The 25,739-nt window shown below is 46.2% G+C and overlaps 1 protein-coding gene across 1 annotated transcript in view; it reads left to right on the plus strand.

The window, feature by feature from the left end:
* The window catches only part of EHD3 (EH domain containing 3), a 30,376-nt gene that overhangs the window by 2,874 nt on the left and 1,763 nt on the right, over positions 1-25,739 (plus strand). The window contains exons 2-5 of the mRNA XM_077811918.1: positions 4,999-5,175; positions 11,333-11,430; positions 23,488-23,900; positions 24,391-24,555. Coding sequence (XP_077668044.1) covers positions 4,999-5,175; positions 11,333-11,430; positions 23,488-23,900; positions 24,391-24,555 — 853 coding nt within the window. The remainder of the gene's footprint in view (positions 1-4,998; positions 5,176-11,332; positions 11,431-23,487; positions 23,901-24,390; positions 24,556-25,739) is intronic.

Consider the following 25,739-nt stretch of genomic DNA (forward strand, 5'->3'; position numbering starts at 1 on the left):
GCTGTGCAGTGCAGATATGATCAATAAAACTCAGTCATATACCTGACCATTGAGTCTCCGAACATTGATTTAAGGCGCTCCCAGCAACACAACAACACCTAAGCCACAAAATTTGGGTTTGGCCCCCAAGCCTCCTCCCTGAAAGTTGAAGGAGGGCATCTCTAGCCAAGGTTTAGATCCAGATGAAATTGTTACGCGGTCTCTCTCTCTCTCGAGGACTAAGCAGCAGCATCTTGTGATCAGACTCCTGCTGTATCTGGAGGTGGGGGTGGAAACAAGACAATCAAGGTCATCTGTGAAATATTTCTAGCGGCCCGGCAGGGGGAGGCTTGCTGTGTGTTTGGAAGTCGGTGAAGCGAGACTGAAATGCTCCCTTTGGTTGTGGTGGAACCAGACTGTTCTCAGTGACGCAGGGGACTGAGCCTTATTTTGCTAGGTGAAAGATGTACCGTCCTGAATTTCAGCTTGTACATTTCAACCATCCCTCACTCCTCCCAAGGCTGTCTTGGCAGAGTTTCCAGATCCGCAGAAAGGGCACATGTGCCCGAAGAGACACAGCGAGCTGGCACTTTTACCTGGGAAGTTAACCACCAGCAGCCTTTAACCACCAGCAGCCTAGACCAGTGGTTCTCAAAGCCAGTCCACCACTTGTTCAGGAAAAGCCCCTGGTGGGCCGGACCGGTTTGTTTACCTGCCGCGTCCGCGGGTTCGGCCGATCGTGGCTCTCACTGGCCGCGGTTCACCGCTCCAGGCCAATGGGGGCTGCAGGAAGGGCAGCCAGCGCGTCCCGCAGCCCATTGGCCTGGAGCGGCGAATCGTGGCCAGTGGGATCAGCCAAACCTGCAGACACGGCAGGTAAACAAACCGGTCCGGCCCGCCAGGGGCTTTCCCTGAACAAGCGGCGGACCAGCTTTGAGAACCACTGGCCTAGACTGATGTTAGCAGTGACAGCAGGATCCCATTGGAGTCTGGCTCTGCAACATTATTACCTTTTATGTTTCCTGCTTGGGGAGGGGACAGCAGGACAGGATGTTACTATTTTAATTAATTAGTGGGCTGTAGTCTCTGCTAAACATAGCTCTGGCCTGGGTCCAGCCTCCCTGTTAATAAAATAAACAAGGGGCTAGAGTCCTGCTGTCCATCAGCACAGGTTGCTTTTGGTGCAGGCATCTCATCACTCCAAACATTCTCATGCTCTGCTCCCCAGGCCAGTTCCAAGCTGCTCCTCCAGCCACTGCTCCCCGCTGCCCCTCTACAATCACTACATCATCTCTGCCTCTCCACAGCATCCTGCCTGACTCATCGCTAAAGAAACACCCTCCCTCCCCCACACACACAGACTCATCCTGCAGCATCCTTGCATGAAGATCAGCACTTCTGTCCTTTCTAGCAGGAGGCCGCAGTGTCTTGGGGTTAGAACGGAGGAGCCTGCAAGCATGCCCTGGAGAGGCTGCCAAGACAGTATGGACCTGATAGACCATGTGGGCAGTGGAGATGTCTCTTCCCTTTTATCCCTAGCAGGGCATCTCACAGCTGAGGGTTAAGGCACAGTGGCTGGGGGAAGCTTGCACTGCAGCTTCCCAGTCTCAAGGGTTAGAGAACTCTGGTGCTGTCATCCAACACCTTTTACAAGCCATTACATTCACTGTGCCTGTGTATTTATAGGATTTTTTCCCCCCACAAGCGTGCTTTAGTTTTCTTCTTTCAGCACAGGCAGCTTGCTTCACTGACCTGAAGCTGTGCCATCAGCCCATCAGACGAGTGTACACAGCACGTTAATGGATTGCCTTGTGTTTGCCCACAGCATAGCAGAACCCCTGTTCGGTAGTTGTCCTGCTGTACAATGCGCCCAAATCTCCTGGAGAGTTCTCCCTGGGCAGTGTAAATTCTCATGTACCTTAGAATCTACTTCAGTTTGATTTCATACTGCTTGTTGCATATCAATTAGCTTTAACTTGTAACTTCTTTTGTATCTCTGTGAGTGCTTGGGGTTTTTTAAAGTGTTTTATATAACAAACAGTTGCGGGGGGTGGGGGGGATTACTGGATGAGTGGGGATGGCTGGCTAGAAGAGGATCATTATTTGCTGCTTCTTTATTAGAGGTCTTGTCTATAACTGAAAGGTGAAAACCACAGGCTTCTTAAAAGTCTGTATTTATAGAATACTTGCATGATGTCATGGTGCTTGTTCATCACAGAAAGGAGTGTAAAAATGACTTTTTTATTACAAAGTTACAGGTCAGGGTGGAGATCTTCAAAAAGGCACCTAACTCCCCTTTGTGCCTTTATCTCCTCTGAGTATATCATCTATTTTCCTATCACATTTTAAAGTGGGAATTCTAAAATATCTAACTCTGTGGATTCAATCTAGTCTGTGTGGGGAGAGCTTTTGTGTATATTGGCTCAGATTTAAAAAAAAATTGCAAAAAGATCAGAGGAAAGCCAATAGAAATGAAAGTATTTTCGGGCTATGCTATCAGTCTAGGGGTCTGCACTGCCATGCAGGAAGTCTGTGTTCAGTTTCTAGACTCCATCAAAGCAGCTTCTGAACTAGCTAACGGGGAAGCTAAAATGAGCTTTCCAGGAAGTGAGCTAGCCCTTCCTAACTCAGAAAGATAGGCCCAAGGAATTGAATCCAGGTAAGTTGCACGGAGGTCCATGCAGCACTTGGTAGAAAGTTGGCTGGCCATCTGGTGCTGCTAAATCCCACTAGAGATAGTAAAACATACATCCATGTTTTCCTAATATTCTTGTATGTAAGGAGCTGCTGTAACTGCCACAGAGAACCTATGGGATCATGATCAGGAAGGGAGGTGGCTCATACAATCATGAATGAGAGGGGAGCTGAGCCAGTGAGATAATCTCTCTGTGCTAAGATGTGGCCATCTACAGTAGAACCTCACGGGTCAACCACACACCTCATTTGGAACTGGAAACATCCAATCAGGCAGCAGCAGAGACCAAAAAATAAAAGGCAAATACAGTACAGTATTGTGTTAAAGGTAAATTGCTAAAAAAATAAAGGGAAAGTTTAAATTTTCGTTGACAAGGTAAGGAAACTTTCTGTGCTTGTTTCATTTAAATTAAGATGGTTAAAAGCAGCATTTTTCTTCTGCATAGTAAAGTTTCAAAGCTGTATTAAGGCAATGTTTAGTTGTAAACTTTTGAAAGAACAACGCTAACATTTTGTTCAGCGTTACGAACAACCTCCATTCACGAGATGTTAGTAACTCTGAGATTCTGCTGTTCTGGAGACATTTGAGAACCTCTGCAATAGTCAACTGCTCGTGAATTTTAGGTAGCCTAGTCTAGGAGCTATTGGGCTGTTGTATTTTCTTCTCTTCCTGTCCTAAATTTAGTGTTGCTATGAACTGTTAAGCAGTTTCCACAGTGCACCCCAAAGCTCCTTATATTTCAGTGTAGGTGAATCTTTCTAGTCTGTACAGAGCTTCGAAAGCACTGGGATGAAAGGCATGTAAGATAAAATGATTGTGGCAGGAGAAGCAGAGCAAGACCAGCTCTTTCTGGAATCTGGAGATTCACCAGTAGAGTTAATGCTGTTGTAGCTCTACTGTTAATTAATCCCTTACAGGATCAAGAGCCATCAATCTTGTGTGCTTCCTTGCCACGTGGCCTTTCAGTTGGCTTTTAAGTCTTATACTTGTCTGTAGCGTAGTTCCTCCTTGCCCAGCGAGAGTGGAAAATGCAGCTCCAGCCCAGGTCCCGGGAGTACAATGTAGCCAGATGAGCATAAAGGTTGCCATTCCTAATACGTCTATATGGTTTGCTGTGGATCAGATGACATTCGTTAAGGTGAAGAGAAGATGAGAATTCACCCAAATGATTGACCCACAGACCCTCACATGGATGATGGGTTATGGGTGACATGCCCAGTATCACCCTCCTTCATAAAACTCATCCCATATCAAAACAACACTAGCTGTGAAAAGCTATAACCTCCCCATCCTTGTGTCTCCACTAGCTGGTAAAGACCATAATCTCAAAATGCAGCCTATTTTCCCCCCGTATTGACTTGCAGAGTCCATACAAGTCTATATTTGTTTTCCTCACCTCATGACAAGGTTCAATGGTGTGCTTTAAGCAACGGAAAAAACAAAGTGCCAGCAACCTGGCTTTGATGATCAATACAGTATTAAACTAATGTGCATAGTCCAGCACTCAATCACCTATAGCAACCCAGTGCTCACAAACTAGGCAATGCCAAGTCAGTATGTGCAGCCCTGTATTCACCAGCAGCCTTATAATCAATGCCCCATATACTGTGACAGACTTGCCCTAATTTTTGCAGCATTCCAGCTTTGTCTACATTAAAAAAAACCTGAGGGTTTTATTAATTGAGGGATGTTCTATAGCACAGAATTGGTAAGTAAACTGACTTACCGCCCCTCTACATAGGTTATGTAACACTGCCCCCTATCCTTTTAATGTTCAGTGTGCTATTGTAAAAAGAACTGCATTGCAGAAGCTATCATGGAGGAAGGGGAGAGGGAGATTTTGACAGCGGAGTATGGGATAGTTGTGGCTTTCCGCATCTGCGAAGCAGTTCTGGATTGTGGGCTGAGCCCATCAGCTGAACGTTTCTGCTAAAATGATCAGCAGTGAAGTAATGTTAATATTGAATGTTAGGTTTAATGTCAGAGTTAACAACCCCATGTGCAATGAATGGGGGCAGTTTGCACTTTTCTTGGATAACAAATAGATCAGGTCTAAATGTCTAAGCGGTCATGGCACAGACTTACAGAATGACTAATCACGATGCGAATGTCTTCACAGCATCTGACATTCTCTGTTTCTTCATCTGATTATGCGGAGGCAGCCGTAGCTTTGAGATCCCAAGTGAAAAGCTACCATTGCATTTGCAGATTTCCAATGCTAAAAATAGTCTCAAGGGGCTGCACCGTGCACCTCAGCAGCAGCTCTGATAGAAATTCAACAGCTCAGATCTCAAGCATCATCATACCCCATTTTCTCTCTCAAGGTACCTGCTGGAACAGGATTTCCCAGGGATGAGAATTGGACCAGAGCCTACGACTGACTCCTTCATCGCAGTGATGCAGGGGGACGTGGAGGGGATCATTCCTGGTAATGCACTGGTGGTGGATCCGAAAAAACCTTTCAGGAAACTCAATGCTTTTGGCAATGCTTTTTTGAACAGGTCAGTGTATTGCGCTTGTACACCAAGGTAGAGCTGCTCTGCAGTGTCATAAGTCCCTGGTGAGCAGTACAATGAGTGTCATGGGGGCAAGACATCACCCAAGCTTCTCCCCACATTGCATTGGTGCGAAGCCACCCCAGTCACACAGGGAGCACTCCTTCCCTACAATTCCTTGTCATGGGCCAGACCTCCAGGCATAATGGCCTGGGCTGAGCTGTTTTGTAACACGGACAGGCATTCACTAGAGAGCACTGAGGACACCAAACTTGCTTTGTGTCCTATACTACCTTGAAACTAATAGGGTTGAAGGATCACTACATTCCACTCTGCTCTACCCTGCTTTTATATTCCTAGAGTCCTCTACTATGCAATCAGTTCAGTTCCTTGGCCATATTCATCTCTGGTGTAACTCCACTGAAGCCAGTGGAAAAATATCAGAAGTGAAACTGGCCCAATGTGTTCATGTTTCATCTCTGGATTTCAGCATTGCTTGAGCATCCCTTGAAACAGTATACGGATCTCTCCATTCTGTTGCACTGGTTTCAGATACAAACTGACTAGGGCTCCGACTTCCCACGGGACAACCTCTGCAAGGAGCACGTATGCTGTGTCACAGCTAGACGTGGGCCCTATGCTGTGCTGTTCGGATCTTAACTTCTCCAAAATTCAATGACTTTGAATGGGTTTGGGCTCATTTCTCCAGGCCCAAGACAGCCAGTGTGAGCATTAGGCAGCCATGCAGACCTTCCCCACTCCAGGGGCCCAGCAACACACAAACCCTAATCCAGACAGAGCACCAGTCCCAGCCTTTCCTGTGGCCTTGTCCAACTCCAGTGCGAGCATTGGCAGCAGAAACTGAGTTCTCTAACTGCCCTCCCTCACTTTCCCTGACAGTGCCTGGTACGCAGCAAAGGCGGGCATGCCAGACACTCTGCCACATGTTCTGCAGCATTGCACTTTGGCTCCACTCCTGGCTTCCAGGCGGTAATCGAAAAGCAGCAGAGCTGCCACTCAGAGAGAAAGGTGGGGGTATTGCTGCAGCAGGCAGGAGATGGCATGGACATACAGGGCGGGTGGGGAGAGATGTCCTGCGACAGAGAGTCAGATGGATTCCTATAGGTGTCAGTCTGCAAAGAGCCTCCCTGTGCCTTCGGTTGACTCTGAAAGTAACATTTGATCACAGCACACTCTGACAATACCAATGTGATGTGGCACTAGTTCCAGAGAGATTTCCAGCTGTTTTCAATGTCCCACAGGGCCCAGAACATCTGCATCCAGCCAATGACCAGGACTTGTGCCAACCCACCCTTTCCTCCAGGATAGGGGGTGGTTTGCACTATGGAAATAACAGATCATCTGCTTAGGGCACAGAGGCATTAGATCAAAAAAGCACCATTAAGAGCAGCTCAGAAAGGAGTTGCAGAAGCTTCCTCACCCCAGAAAGACAATGCAGGAGAGCCCTTGCTGCCAGAAACATTCAGGTCGGGGGACAGGAGCAGTAATAAAGAGGCTAGACAGAGCGTGAAATACAAATGCACCTTACTTTGGCTGCCTGACTTATACTGATGACTTGCTCCTAGTACAAACCATGAATCTTCATACTGTTACTAAGCTTCCAGTGGACTAGCTCATCTCATCACACCATGCTCTGTTATCCTATCCTCCTTCTGTGCTGAAGGAGCTGGATGGATACATGGGAGGTACGTGGCGGCAGTTGTCTGCACCAGTGATTCAGTGGCAGGAGGAGAAGCACAAGTCCTGCTGTTAATTCAGGGAATAGCCAAGAAATCTGATTAACCCCCTCTTTGCCAGCACCTATGCAGTAAATAGAAAAGGGCAGTGTTTTCTGAACTGCCGGCTGTAGAGACTTCAAAGAGGGAAAGTCTGGTACATGCACATGGAAGTGCATTTTGCCTAGTGCATACAACTACATAAAGCAACAGCCAACTGCTTCAAAAGATAAGTAAGTACCCAAAAGAACTGTCCTGCTGTTTTAGCCGCAAGAGGCTATGGGCCAGATCCTCAGTGAAGTGAACATAGTTATACCAGAATACACCAGCTGAGGATCCGGCCCACTGGCCGGAGGGAGGCAGGGTCCCCAAAAGAATTAGGAAGCTTATTTTCCAAGTGCGGCAAGTGCTACAGCTGGGAAATATCCTGCTCTTGGTACGTATCTCTCTGCCAGTGAACACTTGCAGGATCTGCATATGCAGGGGAGATGGGGCTATCATCACCCAGGGAGGCATTGGCTGCTCCATCCCTTTGCATTGTATTCCGTGGGTCATTCCAGAGAATGAACATGCTGCTCAGTTCATTAGCCTTTCAGTAAATACACTTCTGGAGAGAACATATCTTAAATTCTGACAATCAGGCCATGAATAGTTAAAGCCAGGGAACAGAGAGCCAAATACCACCCTGCTTTTGTAATTCTGCCAACCTAGTAACACCAAGGTGAATTTGGCTCAGTATGTTCAATCTAAGGAGAATGGTATGTGGATACTGAGCCTCTTGCCTCTAAGAGTTCAAATCCAATCCGGGCTAGTAGTGGCTACCACCCGATGGCTGTGATTGTTTAGCTGTTATATTGCAGCAGCACCCAAAAGTCCCCATCAAGATTGGGAAAGATTATATTCTGTCCTGTATGTAGTTCTGTTGTTGAACCAAATTCCATAGTGCACCCCGGCAATCCCCTGTATCTGTAGTGAACTGTGGGTGGTTATTTTAAGCCATCATCACTCTGGCACATATGATCAGTTGCCTGTAGAACTCTTGCTCAATGATACCATGGAGGAAAAAAAAAAGTAACATTCCCTAAACAAATTAAGAGAATCAACCCATGTCTGAAGTAGGTGGAATTTCTAACTGAGACAAGAGTCTCACCAGCCTGTTAAAGGAGGTAGCAAATATAACTTGGTCTAGTGAATGAGTCATCTGAATAGTCAGTCATAATTGTCAGCCAGTCACCATGAAGATCAGACAACCTGTCCTTCCCCCTTGCATTTCAGGGTTGTAGTTGCGTAATGTGGTTGGAATTTTTCCTGGATGAAGATCCTGGTACCATTTCACCTTACAGTGCAGTTCTACTCTGCAAAGTGGTATCAGCAGGACATCATAGTGCAGAGGTCCCCAAACTGTGGAGTGCACCCCCTACAGGAGCACAGAGGAATGCTTAGGAGGCACAGCTGGGGTCCAGGCCAGCCCCCACAGGGGCCAGAGAGGGAGCCCCCCCAGGGCCCTGCCTACCAGCTTCCAGCCTCTTAGCACATATCCATTCCCCTTCCCCATAAGCCAGAGCCCTGACAGGGGTAAGGGGGTACATGAGGTAAAAAGTTTGGGGACCACTCTCATAGGGGTTCATTTTTGTTGTATTGGGTCAGGTTTTCTGCTGCATTCAGCTTCCCCTAAGTGAAGCAGAGACAGGAGTAAGCAGGTAACAGCTGTTGCGCTCAGTTTCTACAGAGAACCAGGTGCAGGATCCTACACCAGCTGGGGATCACTGGGGCAACACTCTGGCCCTCTCCTTGACCATGACATGCCATGGGGGCTGAAGTGAGGGAGAGACACATACACTTTGTATCAGCTGGGGCTCCCAGTGCCCCCACTCCTGGAGCAACTTGAATGGCACAAAGTGCATGGAGCAGGACCAAAACTCTGGCTCATCACTTTTTCACATCAAGTCTGTACCATTGGCCAAACTGGGTCTCCCTGTTTGAGTACTGTCAGCAGTAACAGAGACTCTGGAAGCTAGTCTGCCCCCCATGTATTGTACAGTTGTGCAGTCCCTACTCTCTTCACCCGGGTTTGGCCCTGCAGCTGGAATTTAGCTACCACCCCCTGGGTCAGAACAGAATCCAGCTCTCCCTTCCTTCCTCCACCATCAAAGGGGCATTTTTACTCTCTGGATAGAGAGAGGGGTAGCGGATGGAGTTACAGTCACACCCCCTTGAAGGCAGATCAAAACCCAGCAGAGAAACAGCAAGGGACCAAAAGAAACATTGCAGACTCAGTCCTGAGAAAACAGCCCAGCCCAGGCATGGTTCCCCCTAACCTTAGTTCTCAAGGCATGAAACAATTGCAGAGCAGCTGCCTTCCACCTCACTGCTGTGTCCAAGAAATAGTCTTGCCATGATAATATGATCCTCTTGGGTCCTAGCAGCCCTTAACTACCACAGTTATGCTCCCCTCGGACTAGGACTATGACAACTACTGCCTGAAGAGAAACTCCTCTCTCCCCCTCATACTCCGCTGCTTCCCTTTTATGGGCTGCTTCATGCCCACCCTAGCACAGCTGTCAGTTGCTCCTCTCAGTCTCAAAGTCTGACAAGCCACACCTGCCAGCCCTTTCCACCAGATCTAGCACCTCTGCTTGCCCAGAGAAAGTGTTTAACCCCATCCTGGTTGCCACAGCAATGGGTATTAGATTGTATGCTCTGGGGCTCTGTCTCACTAAGTGTGTGAAGTGCTTAGCACAACTAATCAAGCATTATCTGTGAAATAAGACGGTGTCACTTGTACGTGGTTCCTTTCCCTGGTATAACCAAATTTTAAACTCTGTTTCATTGGTCACTTTAGTAGTGGAATCATAGCAACTACACTGTTGAAAATACATTGTGGCTGCCTCCATGTGATGCACAAAACCCTTAATACTTAATAGACAGGCCTCCTTTTTGTTTTTTGAGAAAGCAGTACCTGAGATGAGTGTGCTAGTAAATAAAATGCATTCAGTTCAACCTCTTCCTCCCACCTACATAACTACTGAGACACAACCAGCTCTGCAGTGGAACATGTATTGCTGGCACAGAACAGCTGCCCACACAACGTTTTAGTGAGGAATAACTTATCCCACTGGAAACAACGGCAGGCTTGCAAGAGCGGCCAGGATGCAATTATGTGTACTGGCAATCTATTAAATCCCCTTCTTCTGGCTTCAGATCTGATCTCCTCTGTGGAATAGCTTCCCTGAGGAAAGTGCCGAAAGTCCCACTGCATGGGTCATTTAAAACTAGCCCAGACAGAGCACTCAGGCATATACTGGAGGGAACAATCCTGTCTTGGCAGGGGATGGGCTACATGTCCTAATGGGTCTTTCTAGCTCTGACTGCACTGTTGATACGTAAGCTGTGCAGTGAGAAAGCCATGCCAGAAATGCTGCTGAATGCTCCGGTTTTGTTAGCTAACAATCATGCAGTGAGAAATGCCCACTTGCCAAGCTGGGGTGGTGTTTGAACTGAAATTCCTAACAGTGTGGGGCAGAAGTTTGTGGGACTCCCATTGCCAGATGACTAAGTTCATTCGTATAAAAACCAGCTGTGTCATACTTCAGAGTGAAAAGGTATTGAAGAAACAACCGACATCAGTGACACTCGTTTGTCCAGATGCCACGGCGACTTCAGCAGCACTGTTGGACTGTGTTCCCCCATCCTGACAGCACCCAGCTGTCCAGTGTGCCAAATTTACCTCTGGGCCAAAAGTTCTTCTGGTGCTACTGCTTCCTCCCATGACAATGCCTGGCTGTTACTTTTCATGCCAACTTCCACTACCTTCCACCTTGCCCCACACACAACTCCCCTCCCTCGTGACATGATTGCAAAAGAGGCACCCATGAAATACTACCATGGGCCAACAAGATAAATAACAGTTTAAGCTTTTGGCTTTCTCATCAGTGAGGTCAGAAGGGTCAGTTTTGCTTTCTGTTTATAGCCAGCTTTACTTTTGGGTTTCCTGACATTAGCACTATGCTGTTGCTTTTTCAGATGTGTTGCTGTTTCAGCTCAGTTGAGTCCAGAACCCTGCAGGTGAATGTTTACTGGAAGAAAAACAAAAATCCTTTCTCACTGCAATCTAAACAACAAAAGAAAATAGTTTTCTCCATATTGGGATTTGCACATTGTTTTTCTTTAGCAACCTACATTTGGGGCCCACATGGAAAAAGTGCTGTATGCCAACAGAGTGAACATAAAAATATTTTCCAGAAGAGCCAAATAAGCACAGAAGGGACTAGATACTGGTTTCATTTCCACCTGTGTAAATGCAGAGGAACTCCATTGATGTCAACAGAGTTCTGGATTTACCACAGTGTAAGTGAGATCAGGTTCTGAACCATATATCCAGAGGTATCAATTTATCACAAGATTTTTCTCCCCTTCTTTTTATACAGATTTGTATGTGCCCAGCTGCCCAACCCAGTTCTCGAGAGCATCAGTGTGATCGATACTCCAGGGATCCTTTCAGGAGAGAAGCAAAGAATTAGCCGAGGTAAGGGCGAGTCCATCTTCTGGCGTGGAGACACAAATAGAGACCAGTATTCAGAGTTTCTTTTCAAACAATAAGAACTCAAGAGTTAGGTAACCATAATGGGAGTCTTCAGAGTTACCTCATGGTCATATTGATCTAATATTGGACTTAGTGTGCAGTATCCTATATGGTACCGGAAATGGTCTCAGAATGGGCTGTCAGCAGGGACTGAATTAATTGCATCTCACCCAAGCAGATATGGGAGAACCAATACAAATGGAATAAGCATTGACCTGGAACCTAAGCTGAACTTTTCTGAGGTTCGAGAAGGTCTGGTTGCCTGGTAATTTCTCCACAATTATTTTTTTATTTTATTTAATTTTCTGCACTGCAGGTTCTGGGTGGGCATTCAGCAGGAGCGCAGGCAGGAGTGACCTGACTCAAAGCAGAGAGTGGCAAGAGCGCAATGCAGTTTAGTGGTATTCAGGACTCCTTTGTGCTAACCCCAGCTCTGCCCCTTGCTGTGTGATCTTGCGGGAATCATTTAGGACAGAAATGTCAAAAGTGTCCACTCATTTTGGGTGTCTCCATTTTTGAGAGCCCAGCTTGAGACATGCAGATGTCTCATCTTAGGCACCCAAAAAGAGTGGATAGTCTTCAACGTTTTGGGCATAACATCTTGGAATCTGTTTTTTCATCTGTCAAGTGGGATTGGTGACACTTGCATTTCCTCAGATTATGGTGATACAGCAGTTCAGGTCTGCAGAGTGTCTTGATGACAGAAAGCGCTATGCAGGCGCTAGGATGAATAACCTAGTAAGCGATACCGACAACCTCAAACACAGGTCTGAAAAAAATAAATGTTCGTGAAAGTCATGTTTTAATGTTTGCTCAATTAAATCTCAACGCAGGTCTTGTTAATCCCTCTCCCTCACCTTAATGCATGCCCTTCCCATAATGTTTCTGATGCCCTGAATGCCTTTTCTGGTATTGCACTCGTCTCCATCCCATAAATAGGGCTCTTCGTGTACATTTCACTTTCTCTTGTCATTGAGTAACCAGCTCTGCATTGACCAAGGTTTAATGCTTTTTGCTGACACCTGGTAGCAAGTTCTCAGTTAAAAAAAACAACAGAGGTATAAGATACACTGACAATATCCTGGAGCAAAATGGACCAGTGTTTGCTGCAATCTCTGCGGTAAATTTCCCCACTGCTTTTCTACGTGCCTCTGAGGGTGTGTCTACACTGCAGTCAGAGACGTGACTGCAGTACATGTGAATATTTCCAAGCTAGCTTGAATAATGACAGCAATGAAACCATGACAGTGCAGGCTGTACAACCCCACCCAGAAGCCTGTGTATGTACTCGAGTAGCTAGCCCATGCTGCCCATGGTTACCGGCGCTAGCTAGGACACAGCTAGCATGGGTTACTCTGATTGCAGTGTAGACTTATCCTGTGTCCTATCCCCCCATCTTAGCTATGGCAGGCAGCATACAAGGAGCTCTCTTGCTTGGAGCATTGTGTCAGTTGGTCACACAGTATCAGTTGGCAGATTACAGGCTGGAGGAGTGCTTCAGCACACAGGACCCAGTTCTTCCCTTTACTCTATTGAATCTAATGCAGTCAGATGGTGATGGATTGGGCCTGTGACTTGAAGTAAAAAAATCAACGGTACAGCTCCAGTTGCATCTTGGATCACTGACAACCGCTGCCACACAGTTTGTGTAAGGAAGAACGTGGCCATCTGCTGCTGTTTGAGCAGCTAATTGTCCCACATGCCAAAGCCCTTTCTACACTAAAATTGTAACCAAGTCAAGGGAAGCAATGACATCGTGGTTGTCCCCGACCACCACCCAATCAAAAGGTATGGTGTAGAAGAGATGTAATGTCCCCATAACTGAATTAAAATCCAGGACCGTCTGAGGCTTTAGCCTAATTATGGATACATGGCTGGGTTATGTCTACATTCATCTTGTAGCAGGTTGTACAATGACCTGGTTAGAGTTGTAGGGCCAGATCCTCCACTAGTGTAAATAAGTGTAGCTCTGTTGAAGTCAGCTGTAGCTCACGAAAGCTCATGCTCAAATAAATTGGTTAGTCTCTAAGGTGCCACAAGTCCTCCTTTTCTTTTTGCGAATACCGACTAACACGGCTGTTACTCTGAAACCTGTTGAAGTCAATGGCATTATGGTGACTTGCACCACCAAAGGATCTGCTTTACAGCACAGAAAGGGTCTAAAGGGTCAGGGTGTGATGCATGAGGGAAGAGGCTGCCCACAGCTCTTCTCAAGGAAGCCATGTTTGAAAAGGGGAATTTTAACTCCCAACCATGATGGAAAAGAAGCAAGAAGAGGTGGGGAGGCTGGCCCCACCTGCCTGGCTAGCCAGTTGCTCTCATTGGCAAGCTGATGTCAGAGGCGGGTGGAGCAGCAGTGTGGTTTCTGGGAAGAGAATGGGAAAGTGCCAGGAATTGCTGATACAGCAAAATGCTTTCCCCGGTCCCACACCTTGCCAGCTTACTGAGATTTCACTTGGGCACCTAACTCAGACAAATGTCTGGCAGATGTTTCCCAATGGAGACCTTGAAGTGTCTTAGCTGAGACTGCGAAATAGCTAGGAGCAGGGAAGGAATGGCTTTTCTTCAGGGAGCTTGCGTGTAAGGACTATGAAGCCTTGCTTTCCTCCCCCCAGCATACCTCCGGTGTAGTGTCCTGAAGGGACAGCTTCCACGGATCCCAATATTTGAAAACTATTTGAAGGGGAAAATAAGACTGATAACAGGGTGGTGAAATATGTAGGATGCAGCTGATTTATTTCTCCCCTTGAATGAACTAAACCAGCAATTTATTTTTTTTAAAAAAATCCTTAAAGCTAGGAGCTCTCCCAGCTAGCAACATCTTGCTGGCATCCATAGATCTCCTTCTCCCACTGATTTGGAGCGGGCATTATTGGAAAACGGAGACTAGAGCTATACTAGGAGAACTGGGCATGCTGTGTTCAAGCGGTTTAACCCACAGGGGCCTGGCATGTTTCCACTAGTCCTAGGAAAAGAAGCATAGTAATAATCTCTATCCCAATGGTCCAGGGAGTCTTGGGTGCCACAGGGACACACTGGTTCAAGGCAGAATCAGCACACTTTGGGGACTGCATGGCCCAGGGGACTGAGAGTGAGGTAGGGAGCCTCTCACTAATTTGAACCCAGCGAAGGGTCATGTGGACCAAAACTCACTGCTGTCTGCTAGGCTACTGAACAGCCACTGTCAAACAGGGGTGGGGGTGGTCACAGTCCATTTCCTGTAGCCAGGTGACCCCTCAGAACACCAGCACACATTAGCACTAACTGCCCCCTTGCTGGCAGTCTCAGTAGAGAGAGCCTGGAGACTAGACACCTCACCCACTCTTAGGGGTGGTCCCTCCCAAGCAGGGATGAGGCATGCAGGAGTGCAATATCACAGCCCACGTTGCAGCTGTGCTGTGAGTAAACAGAAAGCTCCAAGCCAATGCTCTTCCCGGGCACTAACGTTACCAGTGGTCACCCTGCCAAAAGAAAGTCCTGAGGGACCTTGAGGATTCTGGATGTCAGAACAGTCAGGCGCAGGACATGGAGGAGCTGAAGGCCCATGCTGTCTGTCAGTGCAAAGGTCCAGGGTGTCTAACTGTGTAGTAAGAACTCCATTGCTCGAGCAGAACAGGACCAGAGTCATAAGGCCGAGTGCCAGAGGGAAATTCCACAGAGGGGGTAGATGGCTGTGAAATCAGGAAAGGCGCGAAACCTTGCTGCCTTCTTCCGCTCTTGGAGCATAATACGTTCCTTGCCTAGGGATCACTAGGGTCAATGCTGCTGTCCTTCAAGAGTGGAGCTAGCTCACTGGGAGGCAAAAGGAGGCTTGATTTAAGGTACCTGAGGGAAGTATTGTCTGGAAGCCACAGCACAGGGCATCCCTTCACTGCTCTGGACTCTCCTGGGCATGAGAAGAGTGGCCATTTATTCTCTCTTTCCCTTGTTGAGATGGGTGTCAGTGTCCACGTTTAAAGCATTTGTCACTATCTACCTCTGTCTCTCACTCCATTTCCTTCCCCTTTCTTTTATTTCCTCCAGCGCAAGAGGAGGGCTATAGCAGTCTGCGTAGATGCCCGTATGGAGGTATTCGTACCAAAGCAGCGGTCGCTTTGTAGTCTTGGCCGCTTTGATCATTTGATAATAATACTGAATGCTTCCTCTCTTCAAAGCATTGTTCAGATATTGCATAACTAATCCTCACCATGCTCCTGGGAGGGGAGGTTTATGCACACCTGTGAAATGGGAATAACTGTGACACAAGGGGGGAGAGCGCAGCTTGTGCCATGTCACACAAGGACTCGGTAACAGAGTAGGGACCAGGAGTCAGAGGCTTCTGCCTCCTTGCCCCTATGTGCAAATCACTAGGCCATGCTTCCTCTGTTTATTTTGCAGCGATGCCCTGCATGGAGCAGTAAACTGAACCACACTCCTAAATAAGCCAATAATCCTCTGATAACAATAATTCATCCTCTGCTATAGCAGGGCAGCACTGGAGGGCTAAGCATTGCACACTTTGCTAACCAATGATTGACAGCTTCACACTGGCCTAAAGATAGTCCTTGGCTAAGCAAATGGAATTCCACTGAATGCAGTGGGGTACTGGCTGGGCTGTATTGGGCTCCTGGTTGAGGTAAGGTTTGAATAGACATCCAGAAACCTGAGCGCTTGTTTGAACTAAATCTTCTCCTAGTGAAAATCCTTCGAGCCAATCTGCTTTTCTTCCCCCACTAGCGGTTGAGTGTGAGAGCCTAGCCTGGAGATAAAGGATAAGAGTGGGAAAATGGCTTTAGGTTTCATTTCCAACACACGCATTTAGCCACGTCCATTTTTGCTGGCTCAAGTCCAGCCCAGGGATCTGCACAGCCAAGGAAATGTATATTCTAGCCCAGATGTCTCCCTTAGAAAGAATGAGCATCAGTGATGAGAAATGCAGGGCAAAGTCATTCTTTTGAGGAGCAAGTCTGTCCGTGAGAGTCATGCATTTTCATGGTACAGTGTAAAGTTGAAATCAGTAGTAATCTTATGTGACTACAGAACCCACCGATAGGTTCCGCCTGTAACGGCCGTGCTTGAAGCAGAAAGGAGAGCAGACAGAGGGCTTTTCACCTCCTATCCTGCATGAAAAATTAAGTTAAATGGATACTATCAACATGAAACTAATTTTACAAAAAGTTTCTTTATCAATATCAAGAACAGTGTGATACAGAGCTAACCAAAATTATTAAAAAGGGACAAATTTTAAACCTGTGCCGAGTCTTCGCCACAGATGCTGGTTGCTTACATTTTGCATTTCACTCAACTCACAGGAAGAAACGACATTGGCCAATTTCAGCTTCCTCGTTCTCATCCATCAGCACAACGCTGTTACAGTATTGCCAGCTCTTGTAATATTATCACAATATTTGGTGTTTTACCAAATGCCTCTGCTCCTGGAGTCACATGAAACTCAGATTTGCTTTTTTTTTTTAAAAAAAGCAAGTTGTAACCATCCTGGCTGCAGAGAAAGGCTTGAAAATGGGACCTGAGCATAACACCAAAGGCTCAGAAACCAGAACCAATAAAAAGAACCCGAGATTTATTTCTAATGTCTCATAATTTTTAAGCCAGTCTCATGATTTTTTGTCACAGCCCTTACTCATGAATTTTGAATGCTCAGTGGTGGAAATGCTGCAGTTGTGTTGTGTTTCCACCAACCGCGGAGAGGCAAATGTTACGGTTTTGAAATAAAACAACATTTTAATTCCTAATAGGTTTCTGTAAGATATTTTATTTTTATAACGGTAGTGACTTCTCGATGTTTTCTAAGTGTCTCATTTATTAATCAGGCAATGGTCTATCATATTTATGAATCAGATTTTAAATCAATTCACATTATTTAAGCAGATCACTTTTTCTTTCAATGCAGTGAATAATGATTGATGGTGAAGGTATTTCAAAGTTGCCAGTAGCTGTGGCTGGATGAGTGAAGGTTCTTACTGCAGATGGTTATTAAGGGCTAGATTTTTCCAAGGGCTCAGCACTCTGGGTTGGGGCTAGATTTTCAGAAGTCAATATTCATAAATGGGATCAGATTCTCAAAAGAGACCTGGCCACAAGTGTCACGATAGGAGCTGCTGGATGCTGAGCACTTTTGAAAATCTGGACCTTATTTATGTGCCTAAATGGGAAATTAGCTTTTCTGAAAATCTGGTCCCAATTGTGGGTGCTGAGCACTTAAAAAATCTCACTTTGAGTTCTTTTCAGAATGTGGCTCCAAAGTACCAAGAAATGCTGAGTCTGGCCGATACAAACTATGAGATTTAACACTTAAAGAAAGTAGCAATTATATTGTGTAATAAAAAACAGCATGTTGCCAGGAATGTAGGTTCTGAGAAACGTGAGAACTGGTTCGTCTCCCCCAGGTTTTACACCCATCTGACTGAAATGCTGTTGCTGAAATTATTCTTGATTTACCCTGGTTTAAGCGAGAACAGAATCAGGCTCCTGGTCTCCTCTTAGCCTTGAAACCACTACAAAGCAGGAGATTTCTCTGTTCTATTCCAAATACTTGTTAATGTAAATGTTAGTATTGTAAAGTTGACATTAACACATCATTCCTAACTGAGAAAGCAGTGAGATTTGCACTGCAATGTAGTCACTTATACCTTTGCTTTGGAAACATTTACATATCCAAGATGTGTGAGAGGTTTCCACTAGCCAGTTTCTCTCTCTCTCTCTCTCTCTCTCTCTCTCTCTCTCACACACACACACACACACACACACACACACACACACACTCCACCCACTCACCATTTTTCATGCACTCTTAGTGCTTTAAATTGCTAGCTCCGTGTTCGATTATTTCCTTAAGCACAGGCAAGGGCGGAAGTATCATGATGAGCCCTGCTCTGGGAATGATGACATGTTATATTCATATAAGCCTTTTCATCCTGAAGAGTTCCTATGCACTTTACAAGTACATCCAGAGAGGGAGAGAGAAATATCTTTACCATCACTGAAATGCAGCCACCTCTGTGGAGGAACAGGGCAGCTGTTTAAAACAATAGTTTAGGACAAGATGTGAAGAAGAACATAGGATCCATCATGCCTCCTTCTGTTTTAATCTTCCCTTCCCTTTTGCCCTCCTGTTGCTGCTGCTCCCCCCAGCTCTAACTATACTCCTCATCCTATCTTCTCCCCATAAATCCACTTATCCTCACCTCGAGAGGCATCTACCCAAGCCTTGGCCCTCCTGCCCTCCTTCTCCCCTTCGCCCCCTCCCTTTCAGACTTCACCCCCATGCCTCCACTCTTTGTTCCAGCTGGAACAGGTACTCCACCTCAAAGACGATCACCACCATCCATGACCTCTTCAGCTTTCTCTCCCTCCCTCTCCTGGCTCTGGCTGAAACCTAGATTCCCATCTCCCTGTAGCTGCTGTCTCTACAGCCTTTTTGCACACTCCCTACCTTGATTCATGCACAAAGGGCCATGGCAAGGGCACAGGGCTCCTCCTCTTTCCACCTCTAGGCCCTTCCTCTTCCCCCTTCTCACTCATTCTTCTCTAAAGAACTCTCCATCCAACTCGTCTCCATTTGCCCCTCCATGGAGCCATCACTTATACCCACCTGACTCCCTGCCCACTTTTCCGATTCAGTCTCTTGCCTCTCCTTCCGCTGCCCAGTTTCCTGCCCTCAACCCTGGTGATTTCGGCTCCCAGGTTGATGTCCTGTCTAATCCATTAGATCCTGCCTCCTCACCACCTCATTTGATTTCAAACCCTAGATCAACTCTCTGACCAAAGTGGCTACTCACTCAATCTTCTCACTAAACTCAGATCTCTTAGTGTGGCTGCTCCCTCTCCTGGCCATCATCTCTGCTCCTTCAACATTACTCATGTGCCCCTCTGTGACGCTGCAGCCCACTAACTGTGAAGCCTTGGGCAAGTCACTTGAGCTTTCTGTGCCTCCGTGTCCACATCTGTAAACTGGGCGTGATAAAATGTCTCTCCCTCCCCGGGGTGTTCTGAGACTCAGTTCATTAATGTTTGGAAACACATTGAGATCCTTGCTTTAGAGGTGTCAAATATTATTATTATTTAGGACTGATCCCTCCTACCTGGTGACATCTGATAAGATCTCAGGCTGAGGGGGATGCAATGAAGGGATTACTCCAAAGTAGGCTGCTGGAAACAGGCTTATGTTGGCTGGTGGGAACTCATTTGGCGTTTGCATGGGCAGTGCAAGTACAGAATGCAAAACGGCCTAAAATAGTGCTGAAGACTGACCTACAGAGTAATTCCAGGTGCTCCCCAAAGTTGAGATACTGTTGCACAAGTTGAGCCTATTAGTATTCAAGTTATGGTACGCCTCACTGGTTTGTAGCTCAGTGTAGGATGCCCTTAGGGTATCCAGGAGGAGCGTTTTTTGACTCAGACCCAATCTCTCCATCAGTGGAAGATGCAATCTCACTTCCTTAGGGTTTTCTTTGGTATAAATTCAGTGGCCAGGTTCAAATTTGCAGGCAACGCCAAAATCTGAGGTGGGGGGGGGTGGAAGTCACTGGCGGACGGAGCCAAACTGTGCAGGAAGCTGCACCGTTTAGCACCGTGGAGGTTGCTGGCTGCAAATGGCTTGTCTATTTTATCTCCTCTTGATCTTATTTCCCCAAAGCTCTAAGTGCTACAGAGAATGCGTGGAGCTGGGGCTGGGCACAGAGGTGTTCACAAGAGGACCTGTATCTCTTTACATTTAGTCCGCCCTATGAAAAATCCCCCCATCAGACTTGCCGATTTGACATGCTTGTCGGCCCTGGAGCTGGGATAAATCCGTTGACTGCCTCTCAAGCTGGCAGAAGGAAACCTGTCCCATGAAGAAACATCTGATGGAAGCAAATAGTTTTCCTGTTTATCTTGTCTGCTTCCCCTTCCACTTTTGGGACTCATTTTCCATTCATGCCCGAGTCTTAAGTAGCACCAAGGGAAGGTGATTTCAGAGCGAGAGTAAATGCTGGGGCAGGGCATCTGCTTATATCTCTTGCTGTGTTTTGCCAGTGAAGTTCCAGCAATCAGCACCGTGAGACTCATTAACTCAAGCAGGCCATGGAAAGCCCAAAGGAATTACATTCTACTCAGATGCGTTGCATTGCATTTGACACTGGAAGGAATTTATGAGCACAGCTCCTATTTGTGCCAAGCAGAGTGATAAATAGCCCTCTCGCATGCACCACTGCTGCATTTCAGTCCTCCCTGTAGTCATTTGCACTGACAGGCACAGCTAGATTCAGAAGGAAAACAGGTGCAGGTGGGGGAGATTTTTTAACAAAAGAGTTTAGAGAGGGGTGGGAATTCCTGCACTCTTCAGCACAGGACGATCTGCGAAAAGGAAAAGGGGAGATGGGTATGGAACCAAGGCTGACTGCAGAAATGATTGAGTTTATGCTACAGCTACTCCCTTCATTTGGGTCCTGACAAGGTCACATGAATTCTATGGAAGGCGAGCCCTATTGAGGTGCTGTTTCAGCTAGCCAAGTGCCTGGGGAAATCGCTGACCAGATGAGCACTTCGATTTTTTTTTTCCCAAACATATAACAGAGTATGGGTTATTAACTCTCAGATACTTAGCCACCCAGATACCAAGGTGATGGGCTTGGTATGAAATCTAGGCCCAAGTCTTAAACAAAGGCCTGCCTAAAGATAGGATCCTAAAAGGTGCCTGCATAAAAAGTCTTATTTTCAAAGGACTTTTCAAAAGTGCTCAGCCCAGCAGCTCCCACTGACTTCCCCGAGAACTGGGGGTGCTCAGCACTCAAAAATCAGGCCAATTACTTTTGTGCCTAAATACTGACTTAACATCCTAACTTGAAGCACATATGTTTTTATACAAAATATGGGCCTAGATGGATACATAGGGCCTAATTCTGCTGTCACTTACCCATTTTACCCCAGTCTAACTCCAGCAACATTGTAGTTACTCCTGATGTACACCTGCGTGAGATCAGAATCAGGCCCTATGTCCTGGCCAAATTCCAAGTCGAGTAATTGTATTCTAACTCCTCCAGAATTCCCATGGCTGTTTCAATTGGATATGGTATTTCTCTTTGCCTGTTGTCCTAAACTGTTGTGCTAAGTACCACCCCAGACGTGGCTGCATTTCAGCGGTGGATGAAGTGATCCATGTTCAGTACATATATGGTACTTTAGTAAAATGGTATAAAGCTTTTGGGAGGCCACCCGAAAAGACTGCATAAAAGTAAGATCTTTACATTTTCTGTCTGACTTTTTCTTTGATAAAGTGGAGAACCCCCCTTTCTCTAGAATGCACATACACCTCTGTTAAGTAATTCATCAGCTAGTTCAATGAGATCTGCTGATGAAAAGTGCTCTCTAAGAGCAAGGTATTATAATTGCTGTGGCTTCCTCCACTGTATCCTACTCATTTACTGGTTGGAAAATCGAGGCCCACAGATTAGGGCTGAAATACTGGCCCTGTTAAAGTCAATGGGAGTTTTGCCATGCATTTCAGTAGACCCAAGATGTCACCCTTGGTGACTTGCCACACACGTCGGTGGCACAGCCAGGAACAGAGCCCTGGAGTCCTGTCTTCTAAGTACAAGGGCACGCTGCCTCCCTCAAGGTATTGCAAAAGACGAGCTGATACATTCTCATACATTTATTCAAGGGAGTTGAACGGGAGTTTAAAAATGATTTGGCTGAAAATAGCAACTGCTGCACCCTAACCTCTTTGAACCCAGCAGAAGGGAAGCTGCATGGTACGGTCGTGGTGGGAAGAGCATCTCTGTTGGCTAGAGGAGTGTAGCAGTTGGAGCTCCTCAGCTAGCCAATATGCTGAGCAGTGCAAAAGGTGATGTCAGGGGCGTGTGAGTAGGACGCTGGCCTGTCATATTGTATGCTGGGCTCAGCAGGGTTTCAAAGAGAACCGAAAAATCTCATGTGGCCAGAGGGGAAAATAAAAATCTATGTTTTCCATATCCATGTTTCACAAACTGTCTGATTTAGAGACACAGCCAAACCTAACGCCTCGGTCTGACTATCCTGCACTCTAGTGCATCCTGAGCAGCCGATTCAAAAGTTTGCATCTCTGGGATTATCAACAATGCTGCCTTTAAAAGTGAAGTAAAATGTAAATTATATGTCTTTTGTGGCTGACCTATGTGGTGAGATGATCTCTCTCATGTAAAACATGGTTGGTGTCAATTTTTTAAACATAATGGGCCAAAGATAGCCCCATAAAACTAGATAAGACCTGAAAATAGACTATTTGAGAACTTTACATTAGAGTTTGATTTAAGGCTATTTATATATTTGTATATTTTGACACGGGATCTTGACAGTTTTGTTTTACTAGTTAGAAAGCTTTAACTTTTTGAATCTCAACAACTACTATCATTAAATAATTATTGTCTTATACCCTCCGATCATTTCCTGCAACTGTGAACAGGGATAAAAATCTAAAAAAAAAATTTAAAAGTAAAATCCATATTATCCCTCAAAATTATATAAAAAAAATACAAACTAAATTCTGCCAAGGCTAAATATTGTTAATTAGGAGAACAAAATACACTCAGAGCAGCCAGGGTACAGGTTATAAATCTCCAGAACCCTGCAGCCTTCGTGGGTTACCTTGATGAAAAGTAATTAAGAGGCTAGACTTTCCTGTCATGTGGCTGTGTGCAGGGATATACCAGTTTGCATTCTGAACATGGCAGTTTCTTGTGTGTGTGACTTATAAGACTTGTCTGGGTGCTCCCCGATAGCCGGTCCAGAGGAGAAGAAACTGTGCATGTCACAGGCGAAATAGTGTTGGTAAGAATGAGGTGTGGGAAGAACACATGTTGGGGTCAGGGATATGGTGGAGGGGAAAGTGATGTCCCCAGTGCCTTTCTTATCTGGTTCCCACAGAGCTCTGCACAACCTGCAGCATGTTGCCTATTCTTTTTCAGCCTGTCAATGAATACAGCATCGCATTGCCTCTCTCGTCGCCCATGTGTCTCTCTGCTCTTCCTCCTCTCCCATTAGGTTATGACTTTGCAGCCGTGTTGGAGTGGTTTGCAGAGCGGGTCGACCGCATCATTCTCCTCTTCGATGCCCACAAGCTGGACATCTCAGACGAGTTCTCGGACGTCATCAAGGCGCTGAAGAACCACGAGGACAAGATGAGGGTGGTGCTCAACAAGGCTGACCAAATCGAGACCCAGCAGCTGATGCGCGTATATGGCGCCCTCATGTGGTCCCTGGGAAAGATCGTCAACACGCCCGAGGTGATCAGGGTCTATATCGGCTCCTTCTGGTCCCATCCACTGCTGATCCCTGATAACCGCAAGCTGTTTGAGGCTGAGGAACAGGACCTGTTCAGGGATATTCAAAGCCTGCCCCGCAATGCAGCCCTGCGGAAGCTGAATGATCTCATCAAGCGGGCACGGCTGGCCAAGGTGGGTCCTGCCAGAGAAATTCAGCCTTGTAGAGTTTACGGTGGGGAGGATGGAGGAGAGGTCTTGGCTATTTCAGCTCACTGGTTCATAGCCATTGTCCATCATGTTGCACTGGGGTGGCGGGGAGGGAGAGGGGAAGGAGCACTGTGTATATTTGCTAGCTGGAAGGATGCTTTGTCCTGAAGGGAGGTGTAAAATGAAACAAAACAATTCCCTGTGACAGATGACGTACAAACACATCTCCCAGCATGCACAATGTTCTTGTATCAGACCAATCAGGACACACAATTGAGAATGGTATGTGTTGTGCAGTAGTGATAACCAGCAAGAGCAGGCAGGGAGAAAGAGCTAAGTGAAGGGGAAGGGAGAGAGGATAGGGTTTACTCCAAAGCTTGGATGCATGAGTACCATCTGCTGAAGATAATGTTCAGCTGTACCCATTAATGCTGTTCTTGGTCTTCTTTCCCATCTCTTTTTTTATGCCCATCAGGTTCATGCCTACATCATTAGCTCCCTGAAGAAGGAAATGCCATCAGTGTTTGGTAAAGACAATAAGAAGAAGGAGCTTGTGAACAATTTGGGGGAGATTTATAGCCGGATCGAACGGGAGCATCAGATCTCACCAGGAGACTTCCCGAATCTCAGAAAGATGCAGGTAAGCACTGGAATAACCAGGCCAGAGCATTGACCAAGGCAAGAGCATTATAGCAGTTGTAGGGAGTCGGTCAGAAGCAATGCTGAACTGATGCTGTTACAAGCGTGTCACGACTTTTGTAAGGCAGAAATGAAACCTGCCTTATGTCCAGGCTATATTTAGACATACATATTTCAACAATAGCAGGTTAACGCCCTCACAAGAGGGAAGATTCCTTCACTTGAGTCTATGGCACAAACAACTCTTACAGTGAGTTACTTAGCTCCTTCTATCTTATTTCAGACCTTGGGCTTACAGCTTTCAGGACCAGCCTAGCCTCACAAATACTACTAATGTAATATTTATAGTATTCTATATTCAAATAGGGGCTTTTTTTTTTTTTTTGCTCTCTTCTCCCTTGCTTGTTTGTTTCTAGCAAAGAAAGACTCCTGCAGAGAAAGAGGATGTGACAATTAAAGTATCCCTCTCTGTTTGTAAATGGACAAGCAGGTTTTCTGTGCTACACATTTGGGGCCTGAGCCAGCGGCCGTGTAAGTCAATGGGAGCCATTCCAGTGACTTCAGTGAGTGCTGAATCAGGACGTCGTGTAGTGTATGCTAACCATGCTGGAGATGTTCAAACCATTGGCTGGCTTCAATCCAGGCTGCAGCCTGTTTCCAGTGGTTGCATTGTGAAGATTCGCAAAAAGAAAAGGAGTACTTGTGGCACCTTAGAGACTTTGAGCATAAGCTTGCATCCGATGAAGTGAGTTGTAGCTCGTGGAAAGCTTATGCTCAAATAAATTGGTTAATCTCTAAGGTGCCACAAGTCCTCCTGTTCTTTTTGCGAATACAGAGTAACACAGCTGCTACTCTGAAACCTGCCATTGTGAAGATTATTACCACATCTTTATGGAGCAGATGGAATCTGCTGTTCATTTAAAGAGAAGGAAAATACTCGCAAGTCCTTGAGAGCCAGCTGGAGGATCTAGTTGATTAGTTGTTAAGATGTGAATTTTATACCACTGTTAGGAGTAAATGGATGCTGTTTAAGAAAGAAGTAGAGGTTGAAGGATAAAGATGTAGGTCACTTGGCTTCTCTCAGTAGGGGATGAACTAGTAACACTTGCTCTAAGCACTTTGACTTAGCTGTGAAAAGTGGGGCCAGTAGAGTTTGTCACATCAGATAAGTTCCAGGCCAGTCCA

The sequence above is a fragment of the Eretmochelys imbricata genome, chromosome 3 (genome assembly GCF_965152235.1).
Source record: "Eretmochelys imbricata isolate rEreImb1 chromosome 3, rEreImb1.hap1, whole genome shotgun sequence".
Taxonomy (NCBI): Eukaryota; Metazoa; Chordata; order Testudines; family Cheloniidae; genus Eretmochelys; species Eretmochelys imbricata.